Source organism: Etheostoma spectabile, unplaced genomic scaffold (assembly GCF_008692095.1).
Source record: "Etheostoma spectabile isolate EspeVRDwgs_2016 unplaced genomic scaffold, UIUC_Espe_1.0 scaffold378, whole genome shotgun sequence".
In the NCBI taxonomy this organism is placed as follows: Eukaryota; Metazoa; Chordata; class Actinopteri; order Perciformes; family Percidae; genus Etheostoma; species Etheostoma spectabile.
In genome coordinates this window covers 113,402-130,793 of record NW_022605595.1, presented here as the reverse complement: position 1 = coordinate 130,793, position 17,392 = coordinate 113,402, and the positions used below count along the sequence as shown (strand labels likewise).

Here is a 17,392-nt window from a genome sequence, read left to right as displayed (position 1 = left end):
AGCCACGTGATATAAACCCGTTAGCTCCAGGAGCTAGCAGCATGCTAGCAGCTAGCAGGCTAACGTTAGCTTAGCTTGTGGCGGCCTCTCAGACTAACCTTCCCCCCCCAGCTTGGTCTCCTCCAGCTGTCTCCGGGGTCGCTCCATCTCTGATGAACTAACTAAGAAACGCTGTTTGGGATTCCCTGATTTGGATTCAGCTAACGGCTTCTCTCCTCACTGCTCCCGCTGCTCAGCACCCGGAAACTACCGCAGCACCACTTCCGGCCGGAGGCCGCCGGCAAAATAAAAGCCCCGGTATTCTAGTTCATTTTTTGTTGTTTTGATTTCTTTCATGAGGATTTATTTAGAAACCCTGTTTGACTGGTTTACATATCTGTGTATATGGTTTATACTGGATCTCCATATTTATTCTTGTTTTTCTTCTAAAATATTATAATAAGATAAGATAAGATAAGATAAGATAATACTTTATTCATCCCACAGCGGGGAAATTCCTTAGTTACAGCAGCATTCTCAACAATAACAGCAAACAAATAAACAAGCAAGTAAACACAAGAAAGACAGGCAAACAATAGACAACGTGCAGAAGGTAGACTGAGGTAAAGTGGCGTCTAATAAAGGTTTTGTAAAGTAAAGTGCGGTTGCCATAGTACAAAAAACAATATTGCAGTGTAAGTAAGTGACTTTAAAATTAAATTGAATATGTAAATAAAGTTATAAAGCAAAAGTAGGTAACAATAATATAAGTTATATTCACCAGTGACCATGAATAATATGTAAAAATTAAGTACTTGTTATTGAAACATATAAATACCGATAAAGATATACAGAGAGTGTGTGGATTAAATGAAAAACAGGAACAGAAACTACAACACTATCAGGTGGTGCAGGTGTTGTAGAGTCTGACAGCGGCCGGGATGAAGGACCTGCGGTACCTCGCCTTCTTACACCGGGGGGGTATCAGTCTGCTGCTGAAGGAATATGTATATCATATATATAACATAATATATATACTCGGAGTTTGCATAAAACATGATTACCTACACTACTAAATGGTGGCTAATACATCTAATTCCTAGTGCTGACATGTAAACAAACAAGTTATTAACAGTGTAACGCAAACCCATTCAATTTGTTTTATCCCCAGATTAACGTTCTTTTTGGCCTTTGTACGTTTCTCACATGCTGTTGAACATCTAGTAATGTTAAAAACAACAAAAAACACCGGATATAGCTAGACAAAAACAAAACAAAACAACAGGCACGCGCACAACTTGTGTGGGCTTGCAAGCGGGGGGGCTCTTCTCTCTAAGCAATCTCCCAAGGGGCCATTTTGATGCTATGAAGCCATCATCTGCAGTTAGCATCCCATTGACTCTCATTTATTTTGGCTCCACTTGTGAATAACACAGTGAATAACTTTCCATCTGAAACGTTTAAAGACTCTAGCTGATCCACTCTTCCATGTTAATAATAGCATTAAAAAGGAAAAAATAATGGGACAAAAAGAAATCAAGGGACATTTAGAACAGATAAAAGTGTGCGATTAATAATTAGCGAGTTAACTATGGCCTTAACGCAATGAGATACACCGGGACCCTTTTTGTGGATCTTCTGATCGCCGTGGATTACTTTAATTTGTTTCATTGTTTTACGGCAAAATATCTTTTTTCTTAACATCCTTTGTGTGATCGCGCTTCATTTCTACATGTGGAGAAGCATCTCAACAGACTGTTGGTCCAACACTGATTGGTCATGTCATTTTAAATGAACTTAAGTGTCGTGGATTCCCGCCACCGTCTGTCTATTGTTCCAGCACCCAGTCGCAGTTGGATTAATAAGGGCGAATTGTTAAATTTTAGTGTAATTAAAATCTGCTACAAAATAAACCTACATATTCATTTCGGGGAGGAGTGATTGCGGCTCTCTCCCAGCGAGCTTCAATACAGTTTACGGCTTCACTGACACGTAATGTCAACAGACAACTAAAAACAATCGCCATTTGTGTGTACCCATCAAAATGACCACAGCAAACAGTCCAATGCCCTTTCTATCCATTTTATTTTCTATGCGAGGACTCCATTAAGACTTAGAGACTGTTGATATTCACTCCATGCAGATTATTTGTTACATTTTAACAAACCGAGCTGCCTCGGAAACTCAACTGCACACCGGCGATGGTCAGTTCGAATAAACAACTGAGTCTAAGTTTCTATGACTCTGTTCTTATTATATACACTTTGGGCGGTGTCAGTTGGACACATTCACTGCCACAATCACCTGTTTGTTACATCTTAGATGGACCTGAACTGGTAATTTTTACATCTAACCATCCTCTCTCTTCCTTTTCTAAGTACACCTAGGTCGTTGTGACCCTGACCCAGTCAAAGTCAAAGTACTTTTTTTGGTCTCCCTGCGGAGAAATTTGTTTTGGACATTGAGAAACTACTTTGCAAAAGTTTCAGACACAACAAAGAGCACAGGGTTAAAAACAATTAAAAGACAAATGTACAGTCAACAAATGGGCTACTCAGGTCCTATGCAGATTGAGATGTAACATTTCTCTACTAAAATAAGATAAAGCCATACTTCAAAACAAAAAAACAATTAAAAACAATTTCATTCATCCTTTTCATCCATCACAGTCGCAGATATACATTGAAGAATTAATAGTCATAACGTTCATCGCTGCTCATTAATGAGCTTAACTGCGAGAGGGACAAATGAGTGTTATACCTATTTATACAAAGGACCCTGTACCTCTTTCTGAGTTCAACAGCTCAAACTGAATGAACAAAACAAAAACTACTAATGTACATGCTAGTCAACAGATGGTTATTTTTACAGATTATTTCACTTTATTTCATCCTGGTGGGTGCTCAGCATGTCCTGGTGTACTACACCATCATATCAAACCATTTTATTTCTTTACTTTATTAGCTTTACCATGGCCTAATTAGTGGCATAGTAGACACTCCACATGTCAAAGACCTTAATCATTTTGGTGTCACTGATCATATTACCTCGGAACATAGCAATCCAATCCATTTTTATAGTTTATACAGATCGTAATATGTCCATCTTAGCTTTGATACAGAGAGAAAAGTCTCCTCTGCCGAGACTGCTTGGCCAAATTGTGCTTAAGTATACGAAATAAAACATGAACCCATGTGTATGAAAACTCCTATACTGATACATGATTAATAGTGAATCTTGCTAAACATACGTTACTTAGAAAGAAGGGACTGTATGCGTGGGACCTCTAAAATATCGGGTGGTACATTTATGTGATACTGATTATAAGACAGACATTACAAGACAAAACAATATCTAATAAAATATTAAAATAAGACCCCCACCTCTTCCTACCACACAATATAATCTCTTCTATCTAGATGTTGATGCATGAAGATTTCTGTTTGATACTTGAGAAGTTTGCTTGGACTGGAAGGCACAACATTAATCCATGTCATCAGTCTCAGTAGAGTCTCCAGTCTGGTCTCCAGTCTCTGGTTGTAAAAGTGGATGTGAATGCGAGTCTCTGGCTGGTTCTGGTCCTCCACAGTCCTCTCCATCAGCTTCTGTTCCCATCTGACCACACATTTATGTCTTTTGACCAGAGAACGCCAGGCAAACCTTTGTTACAAACACTGCAGCTATATCTTTTCTCTCCAGTGTGGACTACCAGTGTGACCGTAAATGTCCTCTCTGTGTAAATGATTTCTTACAGACAGAGCAGCTGAAAGGTTTTTCTCCTGTGTGGATTTTCATGTGATTTTGTAAATTTCCATTCTGTGTAAAATATTTCTACAGACAAAGCGTTGAAAGGTTTTTCTCCAGAATGAGTTATCATGTGTCTCTTCAGGTTCCACTATCAGTAAAAGCTTTACACACTCAGAGCAGCTGAAGGCTTCTCTCCTGTGGGCTTCTCATGTGTTCTGTAAACTTTCACTCTGTGTAAAAAATGTATTAAAACTGAGCAACTAAAAGGCTTCTCTCCTGTGTGAGTAATAAGTGTCCTTCAGATGTTCCTGCGGCCAAATCTTTTCCCACACTCAGAGCAGCTGAATGTTTTCTTACATCTGGAATCATGTTTCAGAGAGTTTAAAGCTGACTGAGGTTCTCTGGTTCCTTCCAATCAGCACTGTCATCAGTCTCAGGTTCAGAAGAGTCTCCAGTCTGGTCTTCAGTCTCTGGTTGTAAAAGTGGATGTGAGTTCCGGCTGGTTCTGGTCCTCCACAGTCCCTCATCAGCTTCTGTTTCCATTGGACCAACACCTTTATGTCTTTTGACAAGATAATGCCAGGCAAATCTTTTGTTACAAACACTGCAGCTGAAGTTTTCTCTACTGTGTGGACTACCAGTGTGACCTAAATGTCCACTCTGTGTAAAGATTTCCTACAGACTGAGCAGCTGAAAGGTTTTCTCCTGTGTGGATTCTCATGTGTTTCTTCAGATATGACTTGAAGCCAAATATTTCCCACACTCGGAGCAGCTGAATGTTTTCGTATCAGTTGAATCATGTTTCAGAGAGTTTAAAGGACTGAGGTTCTCTGGTCTCCTTCCAATCAGCACTGTCATCAGTCTCAGGATCAGAAGAGTCTCCACTCTGGTCTTTAGTCTCAGGTTGTAAAAGTAGATGTGGATCTGGCTTGTTCTGGTCCTCACAGTCCTCTCCATCGCCTTCTGATTTCATATGTTGAGTTTGTCTTTGATAAGCAGTGAGGACTGAGCTTCCTCTTCATCATCTTCACTCTTCACAGGGACGGAGTGATGGGAACTTGGTGATATCAGCCTCCTCCAGCCCTTGAAGCTGCTCTCCCTCTGCTCCCACAGTCATCCTGCTCCTCTTATGTGTGGGGGGGGTCTCTGGCTCCTGCTGGTCCACACTGGAGCTACACTCCTGCTGCTCAGGGGGAACTTCTTTTTTAACCACAACAGCTGCTCAACATTGGCAGGAACAACATAGAGCAAGATGTTAACACATACATAGAGGAGCAGCATCAACAGTATAGACTCTCTTTCAAATTTCTTTACGCGGTAAAACAACTGTAATTCATGTTTCTGCATTCTAACTTTCAGCCTAAGTGCTGTAAAGACAACAATTAGACCTGAGGCTTTCTTAATCTTATTTAAATTTGAATGTTTATTGCTCTGCCTTTTCTGTGTTTTTGTTGATAGTATCTTTTTTGCTACTTTAATGTATGAATACCCTGTACGGGTGTCCTTGAGTGCAGAGAAGAAAGGCGCCTTTAAAAAATGTATATTATTATTATTATTATTAAATTTTTGGTCTGGTATGAATCTACTAAAAGAACAGGGAACTTTGTGTCTATAGGATAAACATCTGAGGGGACAATATGAAATGTAGAGTTCCCCAAGGCTCAATTCTGGGGGTGTTAACATCATATGCTTCCACTGGCTCAGATAACAGAAGACAGTTGCACTGATTATTTGACTATAAGCGTTAACGTTTGCTATGTGATCCCATCAACAACAGTCACTTGAATTCTCAAACCTGAAGGAGGTTCTCCGCTCTCCTTCAAAACGTCACAATTACCTTCTGGCCCTGTGTTGACTTTGTCTTTGATGAAGCTGTGAGGACTGAGCTTTCTCTTCATCATCTTCACAGGGACAGGAGTGAATGGGAACTTGGTGATATCATCCTCCTCAGCCCTTGAAGCTGCTCTCCCTCTGACTGCTCCACAGTCTCTCCTGCTCCTCTTAAGTTTGGGGTGGGTGGTGCTCTGGCTCCTTCTGATTCAAACTGGAGCTACACTACTGCTATCCTCTTCACCAATAATCACTTCCAGAACAACTGGAGGTAATCTGAAACACAGACAGACATGATTAATATAAATCTTAATGATACCCTTAAAAAACTCATGCCTCACCTAAATCCTGTGAAAGCACAGCTTTCTTGACTGCTTTTGACTATTTGAGGATCCCAGCAGGCCTCACAAGCCTCATCAAGGCCTACTTCTTGCTGTATAGTTCAGAGGACAGCGCATCAGAACTGGCCTGAGGATGCCACATGTTTGGCATACATGGGACCTCACAACACTTCCAATGACCAAGGCTGTTGAGAAGCTTCAAGAGAACATCCAGCTGGCTTGGGTGAAGATCAAACTAAGCATGTCCAGAAGTATCTCCATTGTCAAGGGGAAGCTGTCAGAACACATATCTGTACATGCAATCTATTTCTATAAGACATGCCTGTCCAGTTATAGGACTTAAACGATTAGTCTTTTGTAGAGATACATTACTTGCAGTGGTAAGTAGACTTTTAGCATTAAAAGATTTATGAATTGTGCAATATTATATCAAAAGTCTTGCGATAAGTATGCATATTTAGTTATTTTGTTTCTTGTATTTATTTTTTTATGTATATGTATGTGTGCTGTGTGTTTGATATTTTGCTGCTGTAGGACTGAAATTCACATTTTGGGATAATAAAAGTCTGTCCATTTATTTCTAAATCATCATTGCCTCAGCCTGCTATAATAGCTTGATATGTGCTGCCCTCTACTGGGCTCAACATGCAACAACTACCACCCACCAACACATAATGCAGAGCTCCCAAGCTACTACTACACACACTAACACAGTGTACTAGAGCTGGAACCAGTTTCTGTATGATGATCAAGCTTTGATTATAATGAAATGTTAAAACACAGGTACACAGACTATGAAGTGAAAAAAACACCTCATTATAATCATAAAACGTGTTATCTATTTTTATTTAATCTTGTCATTTGTGTTGCGTGTTTAGGCTTGAGTGCCAACAACTAGCAGAGCTGTAACCATAATTTGGCACATTTAACAAAATCAACCATTACCATCAGCAATCATTCCCTCAGGACCTTGGCTAATGTTAGTGACTACTTGCAGTTAAACAAAGAAACGGTGATGTGTAAACAAAATTGACAAATACACGTTACAAAAAACAATATTGCAGTGTAAGTAAGTGACTTTAAAATTAAATTGAATATGTAAATAAAGTTATAAAGCAAAAGTAGGTAACAATAATATAAGTTATATTCACCAGTGACCATGAATAATATGTAAAAATTAAGTACTTGATTACCATTGAAACATATAATACCAGATAAAGATATACAGAAGTGTGTGGATTAAATGAAAACGGAACAGAAACTACAACCTATCAGGTGGTGCAGGTGTTGTAGAGTCTGACAGCGGCTGGAGTGATGAGGACCTGCGGTACCTCTCTTCTTACACCGGGGGGTATCAGTCTGCTGCTGAAGGAGCTGCTCAGGGGACCCTTATACAAAACTGTCTGTGGGAGGGTAATCCATCTCTGCTGCTGAAGGAATATGTATATCATATATATAACATAATATATCATACTCGGAGTTTGCATAAAACATGAATTACCTACTACTACTAAATGGTGGCTAATACATCTAATTCCTAGTGCTGACAGTTAAACAAACAAGTTATTAACAGTGTTAACGCAAACCCATTCAATTTGTTTTTATCCCCAGATTAACGTTCTTTTTGGCCTTTGTACGTTTCTCACATGCTGTTGCAACATCTAGTAATGTTAAAAACAACAAAAAACACCGGATATAGCTAGACAAAAAACAAAACAAAACAACAGGCACGCGCACAAACTTGTGTGGGCTTGCAAGCGGGGGGGCTCTTCTCTCTAAGCATAGCTCCCAAGGGGCCATTTTGATGCTATGAAGCCATCATCTGCAGTTAGCATCCCATTGACTCTCATTTATTTTGGCTCCACTTTGTGAATAACACAGTGAATAACTTTCCATCTGAAACGTTTAAAGACTCTAGCTGATCCACTCTTCCATGTTAATAATAGCATTAAAAAGAGAAAAAATAATGGGACAAAAAGAAATCAAGGGACATTTAGAACAGATAAAAGTGTGCGATTAATAAATTAGCGAGTTAACTATGGCCTTAACGCAATAGAGATACACCGGGACCCTTTTTGTGGATCTTCTGATCGCCGTGGATTACTTTAATTTGTTTCATTGTTTTACGGCAAAATATCTTTTTTCTTAACATCCTTTGGTGTGATCGCGCTTCATTTCTACATGTGGAGAAGCATCTCAACAGACTGTTGGTCCAACACTGATTGGTCACTGTCATTTTAAATGAACTTAAGTGTCGTGGACTTCCCGCCACCGTCTGTCTATTGTTCCAGGACAGCCACGTCGCAGTTGGATTTAATAAGGGCGAATTGTTAAATTGTTAGTGTAATTTAAAATCTGCTACAAAATAAACCTACATATTCATTTCTGGGAGGAGTGATTGCGGCTCTCCTCCCAGCGAGCTTCAATACAGTTTACGGCTTCACTGACACGTAATGTCAACATGACAACTAAAAACAATCGCCATTTTGTTGTGTACCCATCAAAATGACCACAGCAAACAGTCCAATGCCCTTTCTATCCATTTTATTTCTATGCGAGGACTCCATTAAGACTTTAGAGACTGTTGATATTCACTCCATGCAGATTTATTTGTTACATTTTAACAAACCGAGCTGCCTCGGAAACATCAACTGCACACCGGCGATGGTCAGTCGAATAAACAACTGAGTCTAAGTTTCATATGACTCTGTTCTTATTATATACACTTTGGGCGGTGTCAGTTGGACACATTCACTGCCACAATCACCTGTTTGTTACATCTTTAGATGGACCTGAACTGGTAATATTTTTACATCTAACCATCCTCTCCTCCTCCTTTTCTTAAGTACACCTAGGTCGTTGTGACCCTGACCCAGTCAAAGTCAAAGTACTTTTTTTGGTCTCCCTGCGGAGAAATTTGTTTTGGACATTGAGAAACTTACTTTGCAAGAGTTTCAGACACAACAAAGAGCACAGGGTTAAAAACAATTAAAAGACAAATGTACAGTCAACAAATGGGCTACTCAGGGTCCTGTGCAGATTGAAGATGTAACATTTTCTCTACTAAAATAAGATAAAAGCCATACTTCAAAACAAAAAAACAATTAAAAACAATTTCATTCATCCTTTTCATCCATCACAGTTGCAGATATACATTGAAGAATTAATAGTCATACGTTCATCGCTGCTCATTAATGAGCTTAACTGCGAGAGGGACAAATGAGTGCTTATACCTATTTTTACACAAAGGACCCTGTACCTCTTTCTGAGTTCAACAGCTCAAACTGAATGAACAAAACAAAAACTACTAATGTACATGCTAGTCAACAGATGGTTTATTTTTACAGATTATTTCACTTTATTTCATCCTGGTGGGTGCTCAGCATGTCCTGGTGTACTACACCAATCATATCAAACCATTTTATTTCTTTACTTTATTAGCTTTACCATGGCCTAATTAGTGGCATAGTAGACACTCCACATGTCAAAAGACCTTAATCATTTTGGTGTCACTGATCATATTACCTCGGAACATAGCAATCCAATCCATTTTTATAGTTTTATACAGATCGTAATATGTCCATCTTAGCTTTGATACAGAGAGAAAAGTCTCCTCTCCGAGACTGCTTGGCCTAAATTGTGCTTAAATATACGAAATTAAAACATGAACCCAGTGCGTATTGAATAAACTCCTATACTGATACATGATTAATAGTGAATCTTGCTAAACATACGTTACTTAGAAAGAAGGGACTGTATGCGTGGGACCTCTAAAATATCGGGTGGTACATTTATGTGATACTTGATTATAAGACAGACATTACAAGACAAAACAATATCTAATAAAATATTTAAAATAAGACCCCCACCTCTTCCTACCACACAATATAATCTCTTCTATCTAGATGTTGATGCATGAAGATTTCTGTTTGATACTTGAGAAGTTTTGCTTGGACTGGAAGGCACAAACATTAATCCATGTCATCAGTCTCAGTAGAGTCTCCAGTCTGGTCTCCAGTCTCTGGTTGTAAAAGTGAATGTGAATGCGAGTCTCTGGCTGGTTCTGGTCCTCCACAGTCCTCTCCATCAGCTTCTGTTCCCATCTGACCAACACATTTATGTCTTTTGACCAGAGAACGCCAGGCAAACCTCTTGTTACAAACACTGCAGCTATATCTTTTCTCTCCAGTGTGGACTACCATGTGTGACCGTAAATGTCCTCTCTGTGTAAATGATTTCTTACAGACAGAGCAGCTGAAAGGTTTTTCTCCTGTGTGGATTTTCATGTGATTTTGTAAATTTCCATTCTGTGTAAAATATTTCTTACAGACAAAGCAGCTGAAAGGTTTTTCTCCAGAATGAGTTATCATGTGTCTCTTCAGGGTTCCACTATCAGTAAAAGCTTTATCACACTCAGAGCAGCTGAAAGGCTTCTCTCCTGTGTGGCTTCTCATGTGTTTCTGTAAACTTTCACTCTGTGTAAAAAATGTATTACAAACTGAGCAACTAAAAGGCTTCTCTCCTGTGTGAGTAATAATGTGTCTCTTCAGATGTGTCCTGCGGCCAAATCTTTTCCCACACTCAGAGCAGCTGAATGTTTTCTTACATCTTGAATCATGTTTCAGAGAGTTTAAAGCTGACTGAGGTTCTCTGGTCTCCTTCCAATCAGCACTGTCATCAGTCTCAGGTTCAGAAGAGTCTCCAGTCTGGTCTTCAGTCTCTGGTTGTAAAAGTGGATGTGAGTTCCTGGCTGGTTCTGGTCCTCCACAGTCCTCTCCATCAGCTTCTGTTTCCATTGGACCAACACATTTATGTCTTTTGACAAGATAATGCCAGGCAAATCTTTTGTTACAAACACTGCAGCTGAATGTTTTCTCTACTGTGTGGACTACCATGTGTGACCTTAAATGTCCACTCTGTGTAAAAGATTTCCTACAGACTGAGCAGCTGAAAGGTTTTTCTCCTGTGTGGATTCTCATGTGTTTCTTCAGATATGACTTGAAGCCAAATATTTTCCCACACTCGGAGCAGCTGAATGTTTTCGTATCAGTTGAATCATGTTTCAGAGAGTTTAAAGCTGACTGAGGTTCTCTGGTCTCCTTCCAATCAGCACTGTCATCAGTCTCAGGATCAGAAGAGTCTCCACTCTGGTCTTTAGTCTCAGGTTGTAAAAGTAGATGTGAGATCCTGGCTTGTTCTGGTCCTCCACAGTCCTCTCCATCGCCTTCTGATTTCATATGTTGAGTTTGTCTTTGATAAAGCAGTGAGGACTGAGCTTCCTCTTCATCATCTTCACTCTTCACAGGGACAGGAGTGAATGGGAACTTGGTGATATCAGCCTCCTCCAGCCCTTGAAGCTGCTCTCCCTCCTGACTGCTCCACAGTTCCTCCTGCTCCTCTTTAATGTGTGGGGGGGTCTCTGGCTCCTGCTGGTCCACACTGGAGCTACACTCCTGCTGCTCAGGGGGAACTTCTTTTTTAACCACCAACAGCTGCTCAACATTGGCAGGAAACACATAGAGCAAGATGTTAACACATACATAGAGAGACAGCATCAACAGTATAGAGTCTCTTTTCAAATTTCTTTACGCGGTAAAACAACTGTAATTCATGTTTCTGCATTCTAACTTTCAGCCTAAGTGCTGTAAAGACTAACAATTAGACCTGAGGCTTTCTTAATCTTATTTAAATTTGAATGTCTATTGCTCTGCCTTTTCTGTTGTTTTTGTTGTATAGTATCTTTTTTGCTACTTTTAATGTATGAATACCCTGTACGGGTGTCCTTGAGTGCAGAGAAAGGCGCCTTTAAATAAAATGTATTATTATTATTATTATTATTAAATTTTCTGGTCTGGTATGAATCCTACTAAAAGAACAGGGACAACTTTGTGTCTATAGGATAAACATCTGAGGGGACAAATATGAAATGTAGAGTTCCCCAAGGCTCAATTCTGGGGGTGTTTAACATCTATATGCTTCCACTGGCTCAGATAACAGAAGACAGTTGCACTGATTATTTGACTATAAGCGTTAACGTTTGCTATGTGATCCCATCAACACACAGTCACTTGAATTCTCAAACCTGAAGGAGGTTCTCCGCTCTCCTTCAAAACGTCACAATTACCTTCTGGTCCCATGTGTTGACTTTGTCTTTGATGAAGCTGTGAGGACTGAGCTTTCTCTTCATCATCTTCACAGGGACAGGAGTGAATGGGAACTTGGTGATATCAGCCTCCTCCAGCCCTTGAAGCTGCTCTCCCTCCTGACTGCTCCACAGTCTCTCCTGCTCCTCTTTAATGTTTGGGGTGGGTGGTGCTCTGGCTCCTTCTGATTCAAACTGGAGCTACACTACTGCTACTCCTCTTCACCAATAATCACTTCCAGAACAACTGGAGGTAACTCTGAAACACAGACAGACATGTATTAATATAAATCTTAATGATACCCTTAAAAAACTCATGCCTCACCTAAATCCTGTGAAAGCACAGCTTTCTTGACTGCTTTTGACTATTTGAGGATCCCAGCAGGCCTCACAAGCCTCATCAAGGCCTACTTCTTGCTGTATAGTTCAGAGGACAGCGCATCAGACCTGGCCTGAGGATGCCACATGTTTGAGCATACATGGATGACCTCACAACACTTCCAATGACCAAGGCTGTTGAGAAGCTTCAAGAGAACATCCAGCTGGCTTGGGTGAAGATCAAACTAAGCATGTCCAGAAGTATCTCCATTGTCAAGGGGAAGCTGTCAGACCAACATATCTGTACATGCAATCTATTTCTATAATGACATGCCTGTCCAGTTATAGGACTTAAACGATTAAGTCTTTTGTAGAGATAACATTACTTGCAGTGGTAAGTAGACTTTTAGCATTAAAAGATTTTATGAATTGTGCAATATTATATCAAAAGTCTTGCGATAAGTATGCAATATTTAGTTTATTTTGTTTCTTGTATTTATTTATTTCATGTATATGTATGTGTGCTGTGTGTTTGATATTTTGCTGCTGTAGGACTGAAATTTCACATTTTGGGATTAATAAAAGTCTGTCCATTTATTTCTAAATCATCATTGCCTCAGCCTGCTATAATAGCTTGATATGTGCTGCCCTCTACTGGGCTCAACATGCAACAACTACCACCCACCAACACATAATGCAGAGCTCCCAAGCTACTACTACACACATCCAACACAGTGTACTAGAGCTGGAACCATGTTTCTGTATGATGATCAAGCTTTGATTAATAATGAAATGTTAAAACACAGGTACACAGACTATGAAGTGAAAAAAACACCTCATTATAATCATAAAACGTGTTATCTATTTTTATTTAATCTTTGTCATTTGTGTTGCGTGTTTAGGCTTGAGTGCCAACAACTAGCAGAGCTGTAACCATAATTTGGCACATTTTAACAAAATCAACCATTACCATCAGCAGTCATTCCCCTCAGGACCTTGGCTAATGTTAGTGACTACTTGCAGTTAAACAAAGAAACTGTGATTGTGTAAAACAAAATTGACAATTAGATAATAATGTAACAACTGTGACAGGCTGACTGTTTTACTCTTCATTGTTCTCATTCATCCTGTTTTACACGGCTGCATGGAAACGGGAACATTGCGTTTTTTCTAAGAAAACAAAGCAACTCTGACGTTTTAATCGTGATTTCTGCTCCTAACGATCACAAAAACAGAGAACTTGAGTAGTCTTGAGTTCTGAATAAAAGAAACATTTCAAAAGGAGAAAATCACAGTTGTAGGTGTTTCCAAACACAATGAAGAGACGTTTTAAATAACTGGGATTTCAATATTGAACCCAAATAATTGGGATTATGATATTTTCCATAATCCAGTAGCTCTACTTGGATACTACATGTATACGCACATAGCTTCAATATACATGTATCCACTCCTAGCATGTATATATATATATATATATATATATATATATATATATATATATATATATATATACATACATGTGTGTGAGATGTGAGGTGTCCCACCTGTCCCCTGGTCCGCTGCCAGCTTCCTCTCTGACGTCATGTTAAAGTTCCTCTTGTCCCCGACCTGTTTCAGGAAACAACAACACGTTAGCAGGAGCTAGCTGCTAGCGGCTAACCTTAGCTTAGCACCGACTCCCCGCGACATTAACAAAGGAAACTAACCTGCTCTGTGTGGCTCTGGTTCAGCTTTTAAAACCACATCCGGCAGTTTGGGACCTTTCTTTCTTCTTAAGAAACTAAACACTGGCGCGTTTTACTCCGCCGTCTTCATCACGACGGGACACACACAGTTAACGTTAGTTCCGGGGAGGGACGCTATTACGGGTCGGACCAACAACTTCCGGGCCCATGTTATCAGTTGCAGATCTTATGTGGCCCAGACTCAGGTTTGACTCTAAAATAAAGAACCACGGGGTCCAATGGCGGGTCCAAGACGGCCCTGAACGTCTCACTGTATTCAACCACAACACAGCCAGACTACACGTTATCCACTTCCGCTTTCCCCTTCACAATAAAAGCTCTATGTTTACTGTAACTTCCTCTTAACCCTGCTGTTGTCCCCGTTTTCAAAGTTTCTATATCAGAAATATAGGTTATTAATACCAGATTGCATAAAAAAATAACATGGATGGTTCCTTTTATCGCTTTTTGCAGAATGGAGGATTGGATCATTATTCTCATTAAATTGTGGATTTTCTTTTCAACTTTATATCATTTGAAAAAAACTTGAAATGTTTTAAAACGTTCTCCCTAAACGTTGACACTTTGATAATTGTAATTTAATATGTAAAAGCAAAGCTCCTGTAAACCACCGTTTCTCAAATGGGGGTTCAGGTACTCTGGAGGACTGTAGGGGGTCCGTGACATTTTTTCAAAAGGTTTTTCAGTTCCAGGGCTGTAGTTAGTTGTACGGTCTGTCACTTTTTCATAGCTTTTGTTGCTGTTTTTGAAGTTTTTCACCTTGTTTTGTCATTTGTTTCAACTTGTTCTTGCCTTTCTTCCTTTTTTCTGTGTTTTTGTCTTCTAGTTTTTGTCACTTTTTCAAAAAAACAAATCAAAAGTTGTGGCCTCTTTCTTCAAAAGTTTATTGCTTTTTGGAATTTTTTGTCACTTTTGCTGCTCCAATATTTACTTTGATGACTACGGGGCGAAACGTTCGCTCATAATCTGTGTTCACGTTAACTTTAAACAGAATAGATCTTTATTGTCAACAGAATCCAGTTTAGCTGAGGCCTGAATCCAGATCCACGTGCCCTGGGTGTCTTTGATCCCCGGCTTCACCCCAACAACCCTGATCTCGTGCCATCACATTCTGACCATGATGACACTTGTCCATTCCATGAACTGTCGTTGCTTTAGTTCTAAATTCTATTATTTCGGTTGCAACCCTGGGACGCAATCATAAGAGCAACTAAAAAATTAAAAAACCTAATTTAATGCAGGATGTGCGGATTGGCAACGCCGGGCTCCAGAAGCCCATCATCACAACTCATTCAACATTTGAATGTCTTTTTTATTTATTAATGTAAGGGCAAAATCAGAATCAGCAAACCCGACATTTATGAACACATCTCTCACACACACACACACACACACACACACACACACACACACACACATTAACGCGGTAACCCACCTTTGTGATATAGAAACCCTGGGTTGACCCTGAAGTTAACACCAAATCTTGTTTCTCAGTAAAAGGCTCAGGTCTCAACAGTTAAATCATAAACAAACAGAAATGTAATATTGAAATAGTAAAAAATAACAATCCAGATAAACACAATGATGTGGCACGATATACATCTTGTTATTGCAGTTCCAGTTTTTGGGGTTTATTGTATACAAGTCTTTATAGAGGATTCCAACTTCTCCCGCTATGTAAATAAAATTGAATTGAATCTGTCGTAAATGTTCTCTTCGTGTAAAATATTTCTTACAAACGTGTAAATGAAAGGCTTTTCTCCTTTGTGAGGAATCGTACAGGAGGTCTCTTCAGATTTCCATTTTGGCTAAATGTTTTCGCACAGTGTAAAAGATTTCTTACAGACTGAGCAGTTGAAAGGTACTTCTCTAGAATGAGTCCTCATGTGTTTCTTCAGGTGTCCGTTTTCAATGAAAGCTCGACCGCACTCAGAGCAGCTGAAAGGTTTCTCTCCTGTGTGGATTCTCATGTGTTTTGTTAAACTTCCCCTCTGTGTAAAATCTTTCTTACAAACTGAGCAGCTGAAATGTCTCTCTCCTGTATGAATTACCATGTGTCTCTTTAAATCTGCCTTGTTCCAAAATTTCCTCTCACACTCAGAGCAGCTGATTGTTTTCTTACGTCTTGTGTTACGTTTCAGAGAGTTTAAAGCTGACTGAGGTTTTCTGGTCTTCTTCCAATCAGCACTGTCATCAGTCTCAGGATCAGAAAAGTCTCCAATCTGGTCTTCAGTCTCTGGTTCTAAAAGTGGATGTGAGTTCCTGGCTGGTTCTGGTCCTCCACAGTCCTCTCCATCAGCTTCTGTTTCCATGTGTTGAGTTTGTCTCTGATGAAGATGTGAGGACTGAGCTTCCTCTTCATCATCTTCACTCTTCACAAGGACAGGAGTGAATGGGAACTTGGTGAAATCAGCCTCCTCCAGCCCTTGAAGCTGCGCTCCCTCCTGACTGCTCCACAGTTCCTCTCTAATATGTGGGGGGGCATCTGGCTCCTTCTGGTCCACACTGGAACTACACTCCTGCCGCAGGGGGAACGTCTTCTTCAACCACCAACAGCTGCCGAACATCTGCAGGAAACAAACAGAGAAATGTTGTGGAACTGTATCTTATCACCTGGACTATGCACAACAAATGTTCCTTTTCAGCCTTGGAAAACTGTTGGAAAGGCTTAAGTTGTGTGAACTGTAAGTAAACCAATAATTTTTACACTGCAATGCCCCCCCCCAAAAAAAGAAACACACAAACCATCTTCAATCAGTAAATAGCAAATGAATATACAGCCTGAGCATCGTGTTCGTGCCGACAACCCAATATAGTGTTACTAGAGCCGGAATATCTCCACCAGACTCCATGTAAATAATCACTACTTTTAGCGTGTATAGAGCAGCATATCTCCAGACTCCATGTAAATAATCACTACTTTTAGTGTGTATAGAGCAGCATATCTCCACCAGACTCCATGTAAATAATCACTACTTTTAACGTGTATAGAGCAGCATATCTCCAGACTCCATGTAAATAATCACTACTTTTAGCGTGTATAGAGCAGCATATCTCCACCAGACTCCATGTAAATAATCACTACTTTTAGTGTTAATAGAGCAGCATATATCCACATGTAAATGCGTGAATTAAGAGTTTAGGGTAGTTTTATTTAGTTTCTGTCAAGTTTGAATTAAGTGTTTTTTTACGCTGATAAAAGTAGTGATTATTTACATGGAGTCTGGTGGGTTGGCAACGGCCTGTTAAAGAGCGAAGATTCCAACAGATCTTCTGAGAGAAGAGAG

The 17,392-nt window shown here is 39.7% G+C and overlaps 1 protein-coding gene and 1 long non-coding RNA gene across 2 annotated transcripts in view; one reads left to right on the top strand and one right to left on the bottom strand.

Moving 5' to 3' along the window:
* Positions 1 to 3,871, top strand: part of LOC116686471 (uncharacterized) — a 7,046-nt gene extending 3,175 nt beyond the window's left edge. Inside the window, exons 2-3 of the long non-coding RNA XR_004331263.1 lie at positions 3,692 to 3,749; positions 3,832 to 3,871. This is a non-coding gene — a long non-coding RNA (uncharacterized LOC116686471). The remainder of the gene's footprint in view (positions 1 to 3,691; positions 3,750 to 3,831) is intronic.
* A 537-nt stretch (positions 3,872 to 4,408) lies between these two features.
* LOC116686454 (oocyte zinc finger protein XlCOF22) lies at positions 4,409 to 14,482 on the bottom strand. The gene is made up of 5 exons (XM_032511478.1): positions 14,067 to 14,482; positions 13,905 to 13,968; positions 12,022 to 12,298; positions 10,800 to 11,389; positions 4,409 to 4,453 (listed from the first exon to the last, which is right to left on the bottom strand). The coding sequence occupies exons 3-5, from the start codon at positions 12,085 to 12,087 to the stop codon at positions 4,444 to 4,446; spliced, it is 666 nt and encodes a 221-aa protein (XP_032367369.1). The 5' UTR covers positions 12,088 to 12,298; positions 13,905 to 13,968; positions 14,067 to 14,482; the 3' UTR covers positions 4,409 to 4,443.
* Between the last annotated feature and the right edge of the window lie 2,910 nt (positions 14,483 to 17,392).

Excerpts from the sequence above, each read along its gene's own strand:
- LOC116686454 (XM_032511478.1), bottom strand. The coding sequence starts at position 12,087 with ATGATGAAGAGAAAGCTCAGTCCTCACAGCTTCATCAAAGACAAAGTC. Across the intron at positions 11,390-12,021 it reads TCAACACATGGGACCAGAAG|CTGTTGGTGGTTAAAAAAGA; the intron begins GTAATTGTGACG and ends AATGTTGAGCAG.